This window comes from Larimichthys crocea, chromosome XXI (genome assembly GCF_000972845.2).
Source record: "Larimichthys crocea isolate SSNF chromosome XXI, L_crocea_2.0, whole genome shotgun sequence".
NCBI lineage: Eukaryota > Metazoa > Chordata > Actinopteri > Sciaenidae > Larimichthys > Larimichthys crocea.
The window spans coordinates 1,383,993-1,404,810 of NC_040031.1; the positions used below are offsets into that span (position 1 = coordinate 1,383,993).

Genomic DNA, 20,818 nt, shown 5'->3' on the forward strand with positions numbered 1-20,818 from the left:
GACGCTGCGGCAGACTTGCCGCTCGGGCCCGGTGCTTCTGCCATGGTGAGTGTGTTGTCTCGTGTTTGTGACTGTAAGCCGTCTGGGTGTGACAGAACTTTAGTTTGTTGTTTGTTTTGAAGCGAGTTTCTATCGAAGCGGAGATGTCTTCATAGAGTTCGTTCTTGCCGGCAGAAACACACAAACAGCCAATCAGCTAACAGACGGGCGGACCCAGCGTGCCTATCATATCCCCGGACGTCACCAGTAAAAGGCAAACAGCCAATCATTCAGCAGCTGTGTAGTTCGGTTGCAGTAGTTGCCATGTTGGTTTGAATTCCGAGGGAGAGCATGCAGTGAGAAGCTAGGAGGAGAGTAGAGGCGGCCGTTGTGTAGCAGAAACTGGCAACAGTAGTATAGTAATCCACGGCAGTACCGTCATGTAGAATTTCTAGTATAGTAGGAACCATTACGATTTGGCACCGCGGGGTACTGTGGGTACCGTGCAACTCTAATCAGAGTGATGGAGGTCAAACGTGTACATGTCCGTGACAAGTTTTGTTTAGCTCCCATTGAGAGGCATCAGTGTTTTTAAGAGTGGTGGTGAAAATCAAGCTGTGTTTATACTTTCATAATAAATCATTAATAACACTAATGTATAATATTAACTGTAATAAAAACTGAGCATGATAAGATACCTTTGAAGAAAACCTCCTTCCTTTACTTGTGTCACTACATTTTACTTTCATATATTTCATTATTTACTCTGACTATTTCGGTTTTGCTAGAGGACTTTTTCTTTCTTTTTGTTCTTGTTTCAGTTCTCTGAAAAAAAGTCAACTTGGCAAAACTCTGATTCCTCAAAGATGATGATCAAAGTGTTACCCAGAAGCACTTTGTCTGAACTGATTGTTTGCGGGGTGTGTGATTAACTTTGTGGTCAGAACCCCCCCCCCAAAAAAAAAAAAAAAAAAAAAAAACAGCAACTGCTGCACGCCATTACTTTGCATTCCTGGTCGTGTCTCTGGTTAATTATGCTCAGATGTAATTAACTGCACTGAGATAACAGTGCTCACAGTCTGTGCAACACTAATCACACTCTCTATACAACACGTTTCAGAGGCATAGTTACACTAAGAGGTTTATACGCCACATTATGAAATAACAGAAGCCAATAACACAAATTAAACACCCTGCATGCAAAGAAACAAGATAAATTAGTTAAATATAAATACAAATTTTGAGCTGCACAACAGGTTCAGCAATGTCTGATTCAGTTCCACACATTTTATTTGATGTGGACGGTAACCCATGAGACACATCTTTGCAAAAATAAAGTTCCTAAATTACGCCTTTGGTACAATCAAAGTGAAAAATCAGAGATAATTTTCTTCAAATCAAAAAGAAAAAAAACTTTCTTAAATGAAACAACCTTTACTGACCTTCAAAACTTCGGTTAGGCTAAAATTCTGAGGTCGATGATTAAATTCACACACACTGAACTTCCTGAGGAAAATACAGGGTATAATAGATATGAAATTCATTAAAGCTTCTGCTTAATTTTTAATTTGCCTCCCCTAAAGAGGATGAGAGAGACAATTACTGACACACCCACAGTTTGGCTGCATGTACTGAAATTAACAAGCAAACACACACACACAGACGCGCACACACAGCATGCGCTGGCTTTGTTACCATGACTTCTATTATGTCTTCTTTCTTGGCTTTGGCTTTGTTACCATGACTTCTATTATGTCTTCTTTCTTGGCTTCTAATTCTGCCTCACAGAGCTTTTCTATGACAACCGGCTTCAAACGTGTGACGTGTCAGTGTGTCAGAGAGGCAAATTCCACACATCATACTGTCAGACACAGACTTAACGCATGGAGGAAGGTGTCTAAGTAAGCACTAAGGCTGGGGTCAGACAAGATGATAACAGCCCGAGTGTCAGCCCATGTCTGTTCTGGAACAGCAGTGGGCGTCGGGTGAAAACAATCAAACGTTTTATCTTGTGTAGTAGTCATGGTGGCTGACAAATGCCTCACAGAGCCGCATCTGGGATGATTCACTAACAAAAGACTACTGTGTTGTTGTTTTTTTCTATCTATGATATGTTCCAGGAGGAGCACAGAAAGATCTTCCATGCACAACTATAAATACAGTGAACGGTTAATGGTAAATAGACTGTACTTATATAGCGCCTTTCTAGTCTTCTGACCACTAAAAGCACTTTTACACTAGATATCTCATTCACCCATTCACACACATTATACACTGATGGCTGCTACGCAAGGTGCCAACTGCTCATCAGTTTTAGGAGCTAACCATTCATGCACATTCGCACACCAATGGCACAGCCTCTGGGAACAATTTGGGGTTCAGTATCTTGCCCAAGGAAACAAAACATGAATCAAACTGTGAAGCAGAGAAAAGGCTCATCAACGCATTTTCTTTCTTTTTAAAGCCCAAGACTGTCAATATCAGACACACCGCCATTGTTTACATCATAGTTCCCAAAAGTAAGTGACATTACACACGTCATGAAAGATGGCGAGTGATGATTGGTCAGGGAGCAACATGTATGCATATGACTACAGTAATGATTTGTGGCTTATTACTGTGGGATTGATATCACACACTTTTTAATGGACTTAATGAACTGACAAAGTACAGGGGTAGGACTGAAGCACAGTAGTTTTAACAGCTTTTGGAAAACACCCACACGTTACTGTGGTTACCAAACAATTTGCATGAATACGTAGCTCATGAAAATTAATTATTATGATTGCTTCCTGAACAGATTTCATGACCGTGCTAAAATCATCTATCTGCTAGTATCTATCGCACCAGCTGGGCGAATGAATGTAAACGCAAATGAGTCTGCTTGAACTGATCAGGTGTGAAAGCATCTAAGGCCTGGTCACAACGGCATTTTGGAATGGTTTGCAGAAAGCAATAACACAGAAGTCGACGTTACAAATATGTCGAACATCTGGGTAACTGACCGCTAGCTTGTTAGCTCAGTGAGCTTCGTTTGATCTCTATTTGTGTTGAAAAATGAAAAGCTAAAATGGTGTTAAATGTTAATAGAATGGGGAAGAAGCGACTGACTTACTGCAAGATGTTGGCAGCTAGCTCGCCAACAACAGCAATTCACCATCTGTCCCTGTGAGTATAATCAATACATCAACAAGCTTCTAGAAACTAAATATTCTGTAAAGACAAATGGATTCATTATGCTGTACCACACTCTGATACTGGGCCTTTATCCTGAACTGTTTAATCTCATGACTAGGGATGTAACGATACACTCAACTCACGACTCGATTCGAGTCGCGATTTTTTGTTCACGATACAATTTTCTCAATTATTATTATTTTTTATCCAAATGAGCTACAGACAAATTATGATCAAATAAAATGATCTTTTTATTTGTAGGAAAAAAGTCTTTTTTTACAGAAACTCTCAAACAGTTTGTGTTCTTAGAAAAAGTGCAACTTACATCTTAAACAACAAAACACATGACAAATATCTGCTTTCTTTAGAAACAATCTCACAGTAAACTGCTGTTAACTGGTGTGATGTGCAGTTTTCCTCTCGAGGTGGCGTAATGTTACTTTGCCTCTCACGCCTGACGTTGGACAAATGAATCACCAACCAGTTTTTTTAAGATAACGTAACCTATTTCTAATTAAAAAAAGACAAAAAAGAACATATCCTACTTCTCTCGCATTCGCCAAGAATCGTGATTCATTTTTTCTGTCAACCAATGCAAGTTGTCATGCATTTGTACCGATTTTTAATCGTGTCACGATTCATCGTTACATCCCTACTCATGACTGTACAAAGAATGAAGGAGAAAGAGGAGAATATTTTCATTTAAAACACGCTATGATTTCGCTTATTACACTCAGGCACTTCATGTGCTGAGCTGAACAAAGCCAAAAAAGCAGCAGGTCAGCTACTTTAGTCAAACACTGTAGATGTAGATGAAGGGGTCAACTTTGACCACCTTTGCTTTAAGTGTGTGAAGTCATTCTTTAAGTGATTCTGAAAAAGGTTTCATCAACCTTAGGAGTAATAAATGAGTTGTTGAAACAATAAGTCAGATGACCATGTTCCTTTTAATAAATGTGTGTCCTTGTGTTTATTTCTAGTTGATTAGCAGTGTCTTAGTGTGTTCACCAAAGGCACAAAGTGACTCTTGATGAATTCTATCATTCAGAAAATGTCGTCAATCTAAAATCAACCTTGCTTTTTAGGACTGTTGACTTCTCTATAGAAAATGTTATGGAGGTTTTCTTTTCAGCATTACTGAAGTTAAGCCATGTTGATGACAAAACTATACAACTATAGTTAGCTTCAAGGAAACTGATTTTACTTTGCTGTAATTAGGGCTGCCACGATTAGTCTATTAGTCACAATTATGTCGACGAACAAAATCAGGCGTCAGGCCTGACTGTACCGTAAATCATACCATAACACAGACCATCCAGGAATTTACGATGTTGCCATTTGCAACTTCAATGCAACTTCAGCGAATCCCCGTGAATTCAGGGCGGTGTTGCAATTTTAACCAATCACCGCGATTTTTCCGCAACTTCCGCACAGTCTGCCCGGGGGATTCAACTCGGCAGGTCAGGGACGGCCGCACGGTGCGGGAGGATCCCCTCGTGGGACCTCTCCCCGGCGTTGGCTGGCCTCCGCCGGGCCCATTTCCTCCGCGGCGGCTCTGGGTCGGCATGGAAAGACTCTGGGGCGAAGGTGGCTCACGGGTCTGCCTGTGAGCTTTACAGCGCCCACCTACCCGCCCCTCTCCGGGACAGTCAATTTACGTATGATCCGATTAGTCGACTAGTCGAAAAAATAATCAGTGATTAGGTGACTATCAAAAAAATCGTTTGTGGCAGCCCTAGCTGTAATGAAAATATAAAAAACCTGATTTGAATTGAAACCATTGAGGAAAATTATACTAGACATATTAACATTTATGTTACATTATCACAAAACTCACAAGCAAGCATTCTTCAGGCTGTTTGCTTGAATTTCACTATTAATTGAAACATTTGTATAAATCAGTGTCATGATTTCAGGCATTTTAATCCATGATCCATTTATTACAATCAAATCAAAGCAAAACAGTAATTGAAATGTCATACCACTGTAAGTGGGTTCAGCGGTATATAGTTACCTACCCAAATGAAACAAGATTGGAAGTTTGGAAAAGTAAAAAAAAAAAAAAAAAGACATTTGAGGAAATTGCAATGTTTTTGGGGTTTTTTTTGGTTCGTTTTTTTTTCTCATGTCTAACTGTAAACAATCTCAGTGTCATGCCTTGAGGGTGGAGCAAGTGATGAGCAGGTTGAGGCTGGCCCCTATTGTTTTGGAGCATGTGGCCAGGACTTACAAATTGCTTCTTTAACTGCTGTATTATTACAAACTGAACGACCTGCTGTGCACAAACCCACAGAGACTGACAGAGAAAATACACAATTATACCCTGCCATCAGTTAAAGAAAAAAAAAAAAGAAAAGAAAAAAAGAAATAAAACACAGCAGAACATGAAAGCCATTCAAGGGAAGAAAGAAAATTTGCAGACAGAAGTGTAGAGCTTCCTGTCACTGCTGCTAAAGCCTGGAGATGCCCGTAATTTATTAGAGGTTCATCTACCTGCCTCTTACAGCTAATGCGAGACGACACACACAGACAGAACCAAAACAGAAATCGAAGGACCCCCACAGCTGAGTAAGCCCTCGTTTTTGGCAGTAACATCCCTAAATAAAAGAATTAAAAGGGCTAAAAATGGATAAAATGATGAGAGGCTGAAGCTGTGTTCACAACAAACCTGTTTTTATTTACACTCACTTGTAATTGTATGTTTGGTGTAGTCAGTGTAAAATCTGTCGAACAAGGGCTGAATAGAAATCCTTTGGTGTAATGCTGCTAGCAAAGAAGACAAGAAGAAGGTTTTAAACAACCAACCCTGTAACTGAAGGAGCCCAACTGGATCTGAAAATTGAACGCTGGAAATAAAAAACTCATTGTAAAAACAGAAAGCTGGCGATGACTTCCACTGGCGCGCCTTGTGCGTTATAACAAAATAGATGTTGCAATGTTACATTATTCTTTACCATTAATAATATAACCAACGATACTGTGTCAGATGCAAAATACAGGTGCACACTGCTCTTCTAAAAACAGCACAAACAGGAAGTTAGTTATTGTAGTTTGGCGCAATTCATGGTGCCAAAGACTGCAGTTCCTTGAATAGCCACTTGATGCTGCCTACAGAAGTGAGTCAATTGTGCTCCCATAGTAAAAGTCCAACTTCACAGCAGAAATAAACAACCTGTAAGAAAAAAATATTTTGGTCTCTATAGCTTATTTCCCCATCCATGACAACTGTAGTCTAAACTTTTATATAACTCACCCGTTCAAATTATATTAAGGCTTAAAGTTATGCATTAAACAGCGTGGCGGCTTTAATTGACAGGTTGGTGGCGTCACTGGCTTGTTGGAGTAACCAGGCTTCATTCAACCCACCTCAGCTCCACCCAGAATCAATGTAAACAAAGAGTGAAACCTACCATTATTTTTACTGGATTAAAGAGAAGAGAGCAGAACTGTATAGCATATTTCTTTCCAAGGAAGATTCAGTGTTTCACTGTCAGTTAGTACTGTGTGAATACTGTAAGATTTTTATTTATTTATTTTTATTTATTTTAACTTATCAATACATAATTTCACCCATGATCTTCATATTAAGCGGACACATGTTCCTTCCCAGAACTTTATTGAAGGCCTCGCCCAACTAATTTCTAGTCAAAATATAACCTGAATTTGCAGTGTTTCAAGTGTTTCTTGAGAGTTCTTGCTTTGACTTCCTGTGTATTATGTGCTTTTGTACTGTAGTTTTCTAAAATCGCAATATAATAAATATCTTGTAGGGTAAACACACACACACACACACACACACACAGTCTCGACTGTCACTGCTGTTTTTCCTCAGAGACCAGCTGATCCAAACACCTGGACTCTCCCTCCCTCCACAGCTGTAGATCTTCCTCTCTTCTATTTTTATCTCCCACCATCTTTTCCATCACTGAAAGAGAAGTGTACACCTCTCTGAGCCTCACTCGTGTCTCTCCAGTTTGTGTTTTTAACCTCCTCCTCCTCCTCCTCTGCTCTCAGTTCAATGATCCTCATTTTTTGTAGGCGTTTTATTTTGACTAGATGAAATTACAATGTCAACCTCCACCGGCTCAGGTTTTTTAATCTGTGTCACAACTTGTGAACTCAGGATAATCACAAAATTACAGTCATGAACAGCACATTAGAAACTTAGATCACCTGGTTTGAATGTTAAACGCGGAACTGTCACAAAGAACACAAAAGTCAAAGCTAACTTAACAAGTTAACTGGTACTCCAATTACATCCGTTTTTTCCCTAAACCTCATCAACCTTTGACCTCACAAAGTTTTATTCTGAAAGTAGAACCAGACGTTATAATATCACAATAATGATATGCATCTTCTGGCCTAGCGGTAGATACAGTTGTCCCATCTGAAGCACTATAATGGGAGTGATCACAACTTATAATAGCCATTAAATTGGCTGACAACATATGAAAGTGATCTGATCAACTTGCCTTTATATCTAGATTACTAATAGATGATAAAGACCTACTGTGCCAATTATGAGGTAGAGTAGGGTCATGGCCCTGATGACAACTTATAACAGCTATATAAACAGCAGGATACTGGCTAATTGTAGCACCATTTCCTGCCATTCACACATAGCTGCTAAACAATGTGCCATAAAACCAAAACTAGGAGCTAAAACAGGCTTAACATCTCTATACAACTATGATTTGGGGACAACTCTGTGATTTTCACTTTAATTATAATATAAATGAGACTGACCAATTCAGGTTTAGACCATTTCTGTTCAGTGATTTAAACAAGATTCTAAAATTTTAAACTAGAAAATCCAAAGAGTGAAGGAGTACATGACACTGATATTTAATTAAAACACTGGAAACAGGTGAGCATTTAAAAATTCAATTATTTTGTCTTTCTTCTCATTTCTTCACTCTCTTCTCCCTCCTCAGCCCTCCTTCTTCTTCTTTCTATTCTGGTGTCTAATGAAGCAGGACAATAATAGAATCTGTCCTGGCAACAGACACACTCTGGTTGTTAGGCGAGGATGATGTCTCAATGGGCCGTGAAGTAATCTGTAAATGAAAGCTATTTATGTTCGGAGCCATGTACAGCAAAGGAAATAATCAGCACAGGAGAATCACTGAGGATTACTTTCTTCTATAGCGTGGTAGACTATAGAGGCCTGTGGAGAGGCGTTTAAAGTCTGTTCACCCAAATTAACGCAAACAGAACAGCGTTTCTCTCTTCGTTCCAGTGGTATCTAACCAAGTGTTCTGAGGTATCGGTCTCGATGGGGAACAAGCTGCCTGTCTCTCCTCAAGTTTTCCCATTTGAATTTGCTTCTCCCATGAAACTACACTGGTTTCCTGTTGAATCCAATCAAGATGTTGGTGCTGGCCAACAAGGCAGTGAAAGTAACTGCTCCTTCCAAGAGATGTCAACTCCTCTGTGTACTGGCCCCACAGGGGAGGACTGGAGTGCTTACTGTACCACCACATCCAATGCTTGCAGACATCACATTTTATTGAAAAGAAAAGTCAAATCAATTTGATTGGCCCTTTACTGCAAGTACTGTATACCTGCAGCTACAGCACATATGTAATATATGGTATATGGTAGTTTCACCTTCCAAAGGTGATTGTGGGCTGGTTGAGTCACGTGATGATCAAATGAGAACGTGATGATCTTTATTTCAACACATTTTGTGAAAATTACTCTGCCTCTGATTGGCTAGTTGGTTAGGTTTAGGCATGAGCAGTGGTGAAATGGTGAGGGTTAGAAATAAATGTCAGGGTCAGGCCCAATCAGAAGCAAATGACATGTTGAAAAAATGGCACATTTTAAGCTTCTGTTAAGTTGATTTTCAGGGTAACTGAAGACAAAATGAGTGAGCCCAACTACGACATCATGCCTGAGGTGGACCTGAAGAATGAGCTATTCTCCTTCCAACACCTCCTCCAACTAGTCCCTCCGAGAAGACAACAACTCTGTTCAGAGAAACAACAACATCTGCAAAGAAAAAAACGAAGTGCTCGAAAAAACAAAATAATTTGTTACAAAGATTAGAGGAGATAGAAGTGCAAAATATGGCCTGCATGGAGGCCATGAGTCAGCAGCATGAAAACATGCACAAAGAGATTCAGCAGCTGAAGAAAAAAAATCCAGGATGAGAGATCTGCTCATTCTGCTAAGCAGCAGATGAACATTGGGTTTGAAATGGGGCTGAACGACACCATGATGAAGATCATAGATGCAGGAGAGTGAGGATCTCCAGGATCAGCTATGTTGCAGCAAACCAGAAACTGCCAAGAACTAGGCATGGTAATCAGAACCATGGGAGACATTATGAACACAGGAAGAAAAATGGTTTTATTGCTGCTTCCAGTGGTAGTTGCAGGAGTTGGCTTAACAGAAATTATAACACCGCAAAAGACAATTCCTGAAAATTTAATCCATAGGTGCGATAGCCCTTTGACAGTGTGACTGCACGTCCCCCACAATGTTTCCTGGGTTTCCTCAGAAGCACATAGGTTATGCATATACGTAAATATCTTGATTTCAATAACTTGTAAAATAAAATGTTTTAGTGTTTGTGTTACATGTATATGTAATATTTTCATAAGAGACATTCTACTGTTTTCCAAACTTTTTTTCTCTATCTACATTTGTATAACAATGACTCAGACAAAGGGTTTTTCTGGCAGAGAATTGCCACCAGTGATGTTGTTGATAAGGTACACAGTAGCAAACAGCACACAAACTATCTGGTGAATAAAGTGGAACATTTCATATTAAACACTACAACTGGCTGTGTTTTCAGTCAAATACTTATCTATGTGTTCTCTCTAAAAGGATGAATTTGTTTATGGTAATGCTGTTTGTATTGAACCCGTTCTTAACTGTCACACAAGCAACTGTTGGGATTTTCAGTACAAAGACACTTCAAACCCACCTTTGTTCACTCACTGTAGATATAAAAACTCTGAATCTTTTCATGTAATAACGACTTCCTTACTTAATCTTTAGATTACCAAGAAGTGCACTATATTTAGTTCTATATTTACAGTTGTTTTAATCATTTTATATCGCCATTTCTTAGCCTGACGTGTCACTTTGTTTGTTTTTTACTTTAAATATGTACACATGTCAACATTTATTTTACATGAATATATTTTACATTGCTTAAAAGTCCTCAACTATAGATTGCTGCTACTCATGTGTATGTCTATGGTCTGTATGAAGTTGAGAAAGAAACAAATATTAACTGAACAAAACACAGAGCTGAAAAACCTTTTTGCAAACTGAAGGATATTGATCATTTTTTTATTTTCTTGCTGTCTGTGAGCTTCGCATTTGACCTGAGACTCAAGAAGATCTGAATCAGACTGAACACCCTGGCTCAATGGTATAAATAACTATTAAGACTATCGAGAGGTCAAAGGTCAACTGGTAGAGAATCTGTGATTTTTCTTAATACACAGTTTACAGAAATATGAATATTCACTATAATATTGCCATTATCATTGATGTATGCAACACAATAATGACCATTACAGTATTTTAAATTACATAATACAGTGATCTCTGGCTCTAATTGTTTATTTATACACACTTCCATCAGTCACAGGCTCCCATAGAGACTCAAACATGCAGCTGGTTACCTAGCAACAAGACGCAGACATAAAAATGTACACTGAGACAACATGAAGGACTTTGAATCATACATAGAAGTCTAACCTGATTAAACAAGGCAGAACAAAAGGAAACAAAACAAACAGGGGCACGCCAACACGAGAGAGCGGTGATTCATTCTGTCTAACAAAAGTGGGGAAATTTGTTTTAGTTCACACTTTCAAGTTCAACAGACAAACGACAGAATCTGCTGGTACATTTAGTGAAATGTTTGATTTGTCCCTTACAAAATGATTAGCTTAGCATCATGACAGTTTCAGACTTGAAGATCTTTTCACAATTCTGAAAAAAAAAACTCTGCTCTCAATAATAATAGCATTTCCACAAAAAGGTTATTTAAAAATTCTTAGCTCAAACAAGGTGAAGTAACAATAAATAAAACATTAGCGGGGAACTGATGGTTTCCGAACATGTCCTGTTTAACAGCAAATGTTCAAATTCTGTATGTATTTAAAGGGGATGCTGCGTGTCTACAAAATTAAACAGTAAATTAAGCTACCTGTACCAAAACCTCTGTGTTTTGACATCATACACGTCATATCCCTCCTTCTGTCCTCAGTGCTTCCTGTTCTGTCTCTGTCACTGTACAATGAAGGCACAAGAAAAGCTGTTTCATATCATACTTACATACATACACACACTGCATTTTTATAACACTGAGGTAAATGAGCATAAAGTTTGGTCCTCTCAGCCGTTTATATTTTGCATACAGACCGAGTTACTGAACAACTTCAGTCTAGCGTTGTCAAATCTGGCCAAACATTGTTTCATTATTCCAGAGAATTCCAAAGGTTGAACTCTTTTGAATATTTATTTTTGTGCATCATGCCCATAAGAGGTCAAATCAAGATAAAATGAGACATGACTACTTGCATCAGTATATTTATTTCAACATGAATATGCCTAAAAGATCTAAATACCAAATAAATAATGTAAACAAAATCCAAAGTTTTTCTGGAGCTTTTCAGATTGCTCAGAGTTGGGACTGACTGACGGGTGGCAGACAGATGCAGTAGTGCCTCTTTTATCTTTCAACATCAAATGTCTCATTTTCTATTTTACAATGCACATTTTATAATATTCGCTGGCAGCCCTAATCCAATCACAGAGCTGATACTAACAAGTTCTGCCTTGTAAATACATTTTTCCTCCAAATTTACATGTGTTATATTAATACAGAAATGTTTAGCTGCTTTGTACGATTAATAGTTAAGTTGTAGAGCAGATTTTACAAAATAAAAAGGGTTGAGCAGTGGGCAGATTTATGCTCAGAGAAGTACCTGTATCTTGTATATTGGATCCAAACTACAGTAGTACAGCAGAGCTCAGACAAAACCATCGATTGTGATAAATAAACCACCACACTGGAGCTTTCTACGAAAAGCTCACTTGTTGCTGTTTTCCCTCTGCAGAGAAAAATACAGCAGAGGGACTTACTCAGATTTTTATGGTTTTCAGTGCAAACATGAGAGTGTAAAGAAACTCTGCAGCTACACAACAAGCTGTAGGCCTGCAGTGACCATGAACCTGAAAACACTTTAGGGGTATGTTCAGCCCCATAACACCACATTCTTTCCAACTTCCATCCACATGCTACAATCTACGTCTTCACACTGAGCGCATGTCAGCACTCCAACATGCGAACATGCAGTAAGTGTTGGTCCAGTCTGGATGGTGCTAACTGTGTAAGATTCCGTGCCCGTCTAATTACGGAGCAGCAGTGTGGGGAGATCTTGCACTATGCTGCTAATGATTTGCCCTCAGACCATCAACTCTCGCTTATGTTCCGAGTTGAATTTATTTTAATCAGAGCTGTGAAAATGAACGAGAAGACAGTGATGGACTGAAGGTCAGAGAAGAACAGGACGCAGCTGGGTTGAAAAGCAAAAAAATGAAAAAAAATAATAAAAAACTGATAACGAAAAAACAGCATTTGAATGAGTTTGATGAAACTGTTCATTCTAATTTCATATTTGGATGCCCTAAAATTATATTACTATTCCAAGGTTTAAAGACAGATACAGCAGCTGCAGTCTCATTCTTGTGTTGATGATTGAGCCTGTTATATATTTAAAGAGTACTCACCCATCACAGCTCCCATATCATCATATTCATGATAGACGGGACAAAAAAAAAGTATCACAAGTGATGCAGCAGAACCAGAGATGTTGTCTTTTTCCATTCCACACATTCATTCTTGTCAAATTCTGACTCCTACAATACTCATGATTCAAGTCAACTGCTGACAGTTCAGTCAGAGATTCAATATGCAAGTAGTGGATCACGTAGCCTCAAGCAACTAGCCTCGAGCAGAGATGCTGAGTAGCTACACAGGCCTGATAGGATCACTTCTTGCTAACTCAGGCTCAAGCAAATCAAGTGACATCACTGGTGTTGCCTTGGGTTTGCCTGAGTTGTTTGTAGCCTTTATGTCTGTCAGAGTTAGTCAGCTCAAAATGTGTCCAGTCACTGCAGTTTAACCTACATGAGGAAGTGTGTTGCGTATACACACAAACAACTACAAAAACCCCTGAATATTCAGGTTGAAGTGTGCAACTGCAATCTGTAATATACAGTGCATTATTTCCTAACGAGAAAACTTCATATCCTACAAAAAATGCTGTGCGGATGCCTTCAAATGATATATATATATATATGCCTGTAATTTTCATCATATGTATACCTCAACTATGAGACAAAATGAGAAAAAAAAAATCCAGAAAATCACATTGTCTGATTTTTAAAGAATGTATTTGCAAATTATGGTCAATAATACAAGTTCATCTCAGTACTTTATTGGCAATGACAGAGGTCAAACGTTTTCTGTAAGTCTTCACAAGGTTTTCACACATGGTTGCTGGTATTTTCCTCCATGCAGATCTCCTCAAGAGCAGTGATGTTTTGGGGCTGTCGCTGGCCAACACGGACTTTCAACTCCCTCCAAAGATTTTCCATGGGGTTGAGATCTGGAGACTGGCTAGGCCACTCCAGGACCTTGAAATGCTTCTTACGAAGCCACTCCTTCGTTGCCCGGGCGATGTGTTTGGGATCATTGTTATGCTGAAAGACCAAGCCACGTTTCATCTTCCGTGCCCTTGCTGCTGGAAGGAGGTTTTTTACTCAAAATCTCACGATACATAAAAAAAAAAACAGCCCCAAAGCATGATGTTTCCAGCCCCCCTACCTCACAGGTATGGTGTTCTCTGGATGCAACTCGGCATTCTTTCTCCTTCAAACTTGACGAGTTGAGTTTTTTTACCAAAAAGTTCTATTTTTCCATGTGTGGAGGCTATAGTCTTCGGTTCCCGGTTCGAATCCCGCATCGGACGGCTAATTTACTGCGTGTCACTCCCCCTCTCTCTGCCCCCTGCTTCCTGTCTATCTTCAGCTGTACTATCACTAAAGGCATAAAAGGCCAAAAATAAAATAATAATAAGAAAAAAGTTCTATTTTGGTTTCATCTGACCATATGACATTCTCCCAATTCTCTTCTGGATCATCCAAATGCTCTCTAGCAAACTTCAGACGGGCCTGGACATGTACTGGCTTAAGCAGGAGGACACGTCTGGCACTGCAGGATTTCAGTCCCTGGCTGTGTGTTACTGATGGTAGCCTTTGTTACTTTGGTCCCAGCTCTCTGCAGGTCATTCACTAGGTCCCCCCGTGATGTTCTGGGATTTTTTCTCACCGCTTCTGATCATTTTGACCACACTGGGTGAGATGTTGCGTGGAGCCCCAGATCGAGGGAGATTATCAGTGGTCTTGTATGTCTTCCATTTTCTAATAATTGCTCCCACAGTTGATTTCTTCACACCAAGCTGCTTACCTATTGCAGATTCAGTCTTCCCAGCCTGGTGCAGGTCTACAATTTTGTTTCTGGTGTCCTTTGACAGCTCTTTGGTCTTGGCCATAGTGAAGTTTGGAGTGGGACTGTTTGAGGTTGTGGACAGGTGTCTTTTATACTGATAACTAGTTAAAACAGGTGCCATTAATACAGGTAATGAGTGGAGGACAGAGGAGCCTCTTAAAGAAGAAGTTACAGGTCTGTGAGAGCCAGAAATCTTGCTTGTTTGTAGGTGACCAAATACTTATTTTACCAAGGAATTTACCACTTAATTCATTAAAAATCAACAATCTACAATGTGATTTCCTGGATTCTTTCCCCCCATTCAGTCTTTCATAGTTAAAGTGTATGATGAAAATTACAGGCCTCTCTCATCTTTTTAAGTGGGAGAACTTGCACAATTGGTGGCTGACTAAATACTTTTTTGCCCCACTCTATGTACCCAGCAGCCAGAGTGGCCTTGATGCCCTGCCCACACTGCCCCAGCTAATGTTTGTAAAATGAATGTTAACAATTAGGGATGCACTGAAAATTCGGCCACCGAAAATTTTCAGCCAAAAATGGCCCAAAAGAAAGACCCACATCACCGAAACAACACAGCCGAAACAGAATTGTGATGACGCAAGCAGGAAGTGAAGCCAGCATCTGGATAAAAGTCAACATGTCTGCCGTGTGGATGTATTTCAATATCTCGTAGCAGACGTTATTCCGTTAATTGCGGCACTGACGCGTCTTTTAAGTAGGGATGCACCGAATATTCGGCAACTGAAAGTATTCGGCCGAATATTGCAAAAAATGCCACATTTCGGCTTTCGGTGAAGTGGCCGAATAGTGGCATGACACAATTGATGCAATGAAACAACGTGCGCGGTGATCTGTCCAGGGTTGCTGATTCTTTTCTCATTCACACACAATAAACCCACGATGCAGGATATAGGAAAAACACAGGCAAGAAATACATCATACACTGCTCTTTAGAGGAGCTATATACTTCTCTCTACATTATGGCGACTCACACATACGAGGTGCGTTCAATGACCGTCGGAATGACTATGATGCGTTCATGAACGTGGGAAAAATGAAAATTCACCAGAAATATAATAAAACTAAATAGTATTTCTTTCAAGAACAAATTAACAGTGATTAAAACAACATGGGCTTTCTAACAGTATAAATGAAATAATAATTATACTAACTGGAAATTCTACTGGAATATTTGAAGGATATTAAATAAACATTTACTTTCTTTGAAAAAACATGTCTTCAAATTTATTCTAGGCTATTTATACAATAGTAAAAAAAATAGTGAAAAATTTAACAACTGCATTTCATATTCGGTTTCGGTTTTCGGCCAACCATTTAATTTTTATTCGGTTTCGGCCGAAATTTTTCATTTTGGTGCATCCCTATTAACAATTGTAACGTTCCCCAATGCTTTCATCTGACATCACCAACAAGAGGTCAAACATTCATCTACCCCAAAATGCAACATCCCAGAGTCCAGTGACTGTGATTAGCCCAGTTCAGTGTATATTAAGTTTTGTACATATATTGGTCCCTTGTAAAAAACAATTATTAATTGATTAAATAAACCATTTTCATTTAGGTTATACTATGTATTAAAAATAAAATCATCCTTTCATCATTTATTATTTCTTTGGACACCTAAAATATTGATAAAACTCCAAGCCTAGGCAAGACAGTAGGAATGATGATGCAAGTCTACTTAAAACTGATTGCCAACTTCATCACCACTGAAATGGATCACACCAATTCATCTGTAGAACGACTAAATTGAAAAAAGACATTAATATAGACATCAAATGTCTAACTTTGATAAAATTGGTCACTCAGTTTCTAGAAAAATTAGATATGTTCGTCTGCTGTTAAATATGCTTAGTAATGCCAGCATCCAAGAGATTAGGAGTCAACTACAAAATAACTGGAAATACAAGCAATGACTTTAAATTTGTAGAGAGAACTTGCGCACATTTTTCAAGAGTTAATTTTCCCTACAGCAGCATCCAATGGACATTAGAGAAGCTACAGCTGAAGACATGCAGCCATGGAGGTTGTCATATAAGTATTACAAGTGAGTATTTAGTGATAAATATAGTGTGTGTAAATGTGTACTTGTCGACCACTAGCGGCTCACCTGGCAGCCATTGTACAGCAGCTGGTGCTCAAACTTGCGGATGCCAAGGATCTGCTGGAACATCTCGTACAGTTGTTCCTTACTGAGGATGAGCTCCGACACGGCGCTCAGGTGCGCCCGTTGTGGCTGACGCCGCATGTCCTCATCCCCCCTGTAGATGGAATCGTACTTTGCGATCCAGGAGCTCAGGACAGTCTCTTTGCTCAGGCCATCGATCTCTGGAAGGCTTCGGACACGCCGCTCAATGTTCTTCTTGAAGACCTCACGAAAGTCGTTGGCAGAGCAGCCGCCGCTCTGAACCATCCTGGAAACACGCTCGCTCTTCAGGAAGCCCTGCCAAGGAGAGGGATACAGAACAATAAACACCAACACTCAAGTCTATTCAGTTATCTTACCCCAAATTCCATTCCCACATGACATGACATGACAGAGACGTGCCTGATGGGGGTTTGGGGGTTATAAGTAGCTCCACAAAAAAATCAGAATAATCTTTTACAGAGGTTTTATATTTACCACACACTTCTGAACAAGGAAGAAATGTTCCAAGTTAAGTCTTTTAGTTCTCAGCAACTTTTTGACACCAAGAACACTGTATCAAAAATTTGTAGCCTCCACCTTCATTTCAGTGAGAACAATGTGTTGCCCCAATGAGGTACCAAGACAGAATCTCTGACAAAAAAACTGAGTCGTCCTGGCACAATGAGCACACTAGACCTGTTAGAACTGCTGAAAAAAATTGCCATCTAAGTGATGAGTCAGCACCAGGCTAACATATAATACCTGGACTGATGGCTGATTGGGGAATGAACACAAATACACCATAGAACATATCTTTAGGAGTTTGTGTGATGAATATACTCAATTTTAAAAAGTAATAGATTATAAAGTGTGCTACAACCTTGTGAATTATTTAGACACCCAAAAAGCAAAAGTGTTTTAGAAATCTGATAATTTAGGATTCCTAACTAAATAAGACAGACACTTTTAGATGTTTTATGTATATCTCCCTAAGCTCAGACTGGATTCAGCAGGACTCAAAACAAAGCCAAACAATAATGAATATAAGTTATGACAGGTTATTCAAGTTTCACATCCTATCTAAGTTAGTGTTCATTTAAACACACTGACATAATGTATAAATTCATTTTATTTAGGTTCAAACAAACATAATTTAAATTCTAAAAGCTTCAGAAACCAAATTAAAGCTGCTAAAAAAAGCAATTTTTCCTTTTAATTTTAGACTAAAATGACCAAAACATCAAGACTGCCAACAGGACTGCCCTGTCCTCCTGTGCTCACTGCACCAAGGCGATGCTCACTGAGTCTCACAGAAGAATAAGTGACTCTGGGGCCACGTACAAAGGCTCAGTCCTTGCTGCAGAAGCCCAGGGTTCGAACCTGTGGCTCTTTCCTGCATGGCATTCCCCATCTCTCTCTCCCCACATTCCTGTCACTCTTCAGCTGTTTCTATCAAATAAAGCTTGAAGTGGCTCTGAAGCAGCAGCAGCTCAGTGTGACATTAAATAGTCTCTCAAATGGCTATTTCACCTCTTCCTGTTAGTCACTCTGACTCATCTAGATTTTACTGTATTTGTCGAGTCATTTTCTTTTTATTTGCTCGTTCGTTTTGTTTTTTGTACTTTTGAAACCGTTTTGGTCCCTAGAAGTAGCCGCAGAGTGAGTCTAACTTCACGCTGCTCTACAGGGTAAATAATTCTACTTTGTCAGGTTGTCCCGTGCTCCCAGGAAATGTGTCTGTAATGAGTGCATACAGGGAGTTGGAAACAGACTCAAGGTGAGTTTCAGTGAGACGGAGCCAGCTGCCCAGAGGAAGACAGACTGGATCACACTCTGAAATAACGTTATGTTGTGTCTTCTGCTTGGAAGTGGCACATTTGCAGCTCACAGGAACATAACATGAAATTGTCTCTGGCTTTTATTTGATATCTAGTGTCTCACATTTTTATAAGCGTAGTTAGCACACATCAGAATGGAGGGCTGACTATTTTTGACATTTCTCTACTGACTTTCTTGTTACAAATCCGAAGCCACCTTCGCCAAATTTCTTAAACCTCTTTCAGACAGACAGCCTGTAATACTAATCTGGCAGTTTTAATACTTTATTCACAAATAAGCATACTGTTCACTTTTAAGGAAAAGTCACAACAGTAATCTAAAATGTCAGAACTATAACATTTTTAACATAAAGGCTGCGTGCAGAGACAGAGAACAGAGAGATTTAAACAAGATAAAAACAAGAGATTAAAAAAGATTTCTCAGTCATAATCTCACCAAAATTGTCCCCATGTATTTGCAATGTTCATTCATGCTATTTAATAAATGAACATCCTGCCAAATGCTTTACATCCAGTATGCAATCAAATAGAAATCAAATCTAACAACTGTTATTCTTGTCTTCAGCTTGTCATGGAGTCCAATGACTTTTTAAAATTTTTTTTTTATCTCTGATCAGATACAATCACCTCATAAGATCCTTCAACAATTAAGAAATGTTAGCAGTCCCAGAGTACTCTTCATGTCCTTATATTTCATTCATGCTTTTGTTGAAGTGCATGTGTCCTGGCTCACATCCAATTGTATTAATAGAGTAATTTTATTTTATCTTATCGTAGCTCTATGGTTAGAACGCCACTTCAAGCTGAAGCAGACGATGACAAAGCAGAAAATTGTTTAGCGAGAACAGTTATTTCCTTTCATTGCTACTTATTTTTGATTTTCACAATTGACTTTCCATGTGTGACTAAAGCCTGCAGTGACATGAATGGTTTGTGATATCTGCTGGAACTGCAACCGATGTAAACCTTAAAAATAGGTCACTGAGCTGTAAAAGAAGCCCCTTGATAAATAGTCCTGTAACCAGAAGATAACAGTGCTTTAGTCCTTAAAAAATAGTCAACTTTCATCTTTACATCCTGTAAAACCATCCTCGGAACAAAACACTGAACCCTTTAAATGTTTGATGTTTCATTCATTGTAAATTCTTCTGGATCTGACAGTTTAATACACTGAATGTCAAATCGAAAAAGGTAGTGTAAAGAATAAAAATTACGACTCTGCTCAAGTTATAAACCAGTAGAATTCATGTAGCAATTAAACACTGCTTGGCGCAATGCAGATACAAGTCATGAAAGTGAAAAGCCAGACTTTTATGCAGTCATTTCAGATTTATGAGGCCCACTGGGATGAAAACACAGGTTTTAATGCGTGCTGTGGTCTGTGGTGATTTTGTGTAATTATACATGAATGGATAACTTCTCCAAGGGCAGAAACACTGACAGTCTGCAGATGCAAACACCTGTCTCAAAGAGAAAGTTTTCTCCATTAGTGAACTCATTCAGCCATCGCATTAATTCCCTGTTAGTGCTCAGTATCAGTTATTTATGTTTCACAAATAACTGATACAATATATAATAAAATAATTATTAAAAAAAAAAGAATTGTGTACAAACACAAACATTTTTTTTGACACTTGTGTGGTGTTCAAACTATTCATCTACCTCAAATTATCTTGAGAGTCTAATTGCAGCAGCAATAATCACTTAAAACATCAGATGAGTAGATGAGTTGGTATCTTTTTATCATTATTACACACATTAAGTATTGCGGGTATCCAAAACCTCATCTTCTTCCTCTATGTCATTGTTCCATTGTTGTCAAAATCTATTAAAAACACATCAGTGATCCACGTAGTTGGACTGGATGTTGGCCACAGTAGATTCTTATAAAAACAACTCTGATTGGCAGGCTGAGACTTCCCACTTTTAAATGGCCTTACTAGTTTAGGAACTGAAAGGGATAAACTACAGTAACTGATGTCGAGCAAAGAACTAAAGTTAATCTTTATGATTCAGGTGCTATCACCTGTACAAAGTCACACACCACCAACTTATTTCAGGTACAATAGGGACCTCAACAGAGATGATCATCTCATGTTTTACCCTTTTTAAACTCAGCATGTTATTTTT

At 38.9% G+C, this 20,818-nt stretch overlaps 1 protein-coding gene across 5 annotated transcripts in view; it reads right to left on the minus strand.

Annotated features, from left to right (window-relative positions):
* The window catches only part of cadps2 (Ca++-dependent secretion activator 2), a 238,811-nt gene that overhangs the window by 141,241 nt on the left and 76,752 nt on the right, over positions 1 to 20,818 (minus strand). For all 5 annotated transcript variants that reach the window (XM_027272724.1, XM_027272723.1, XM_027272727.1 and 2 more), the window contains exon 3: positions 16,833 to 17,165. In XM_027272724.1, coding sequence (XP_027128525.1) covers positions 16,833 to 17,165 — 333 coding nt within the window. The remainder of the gene's footprint in view (positions 1 to 16,832; positions 17,166 to 20,818) is intronic.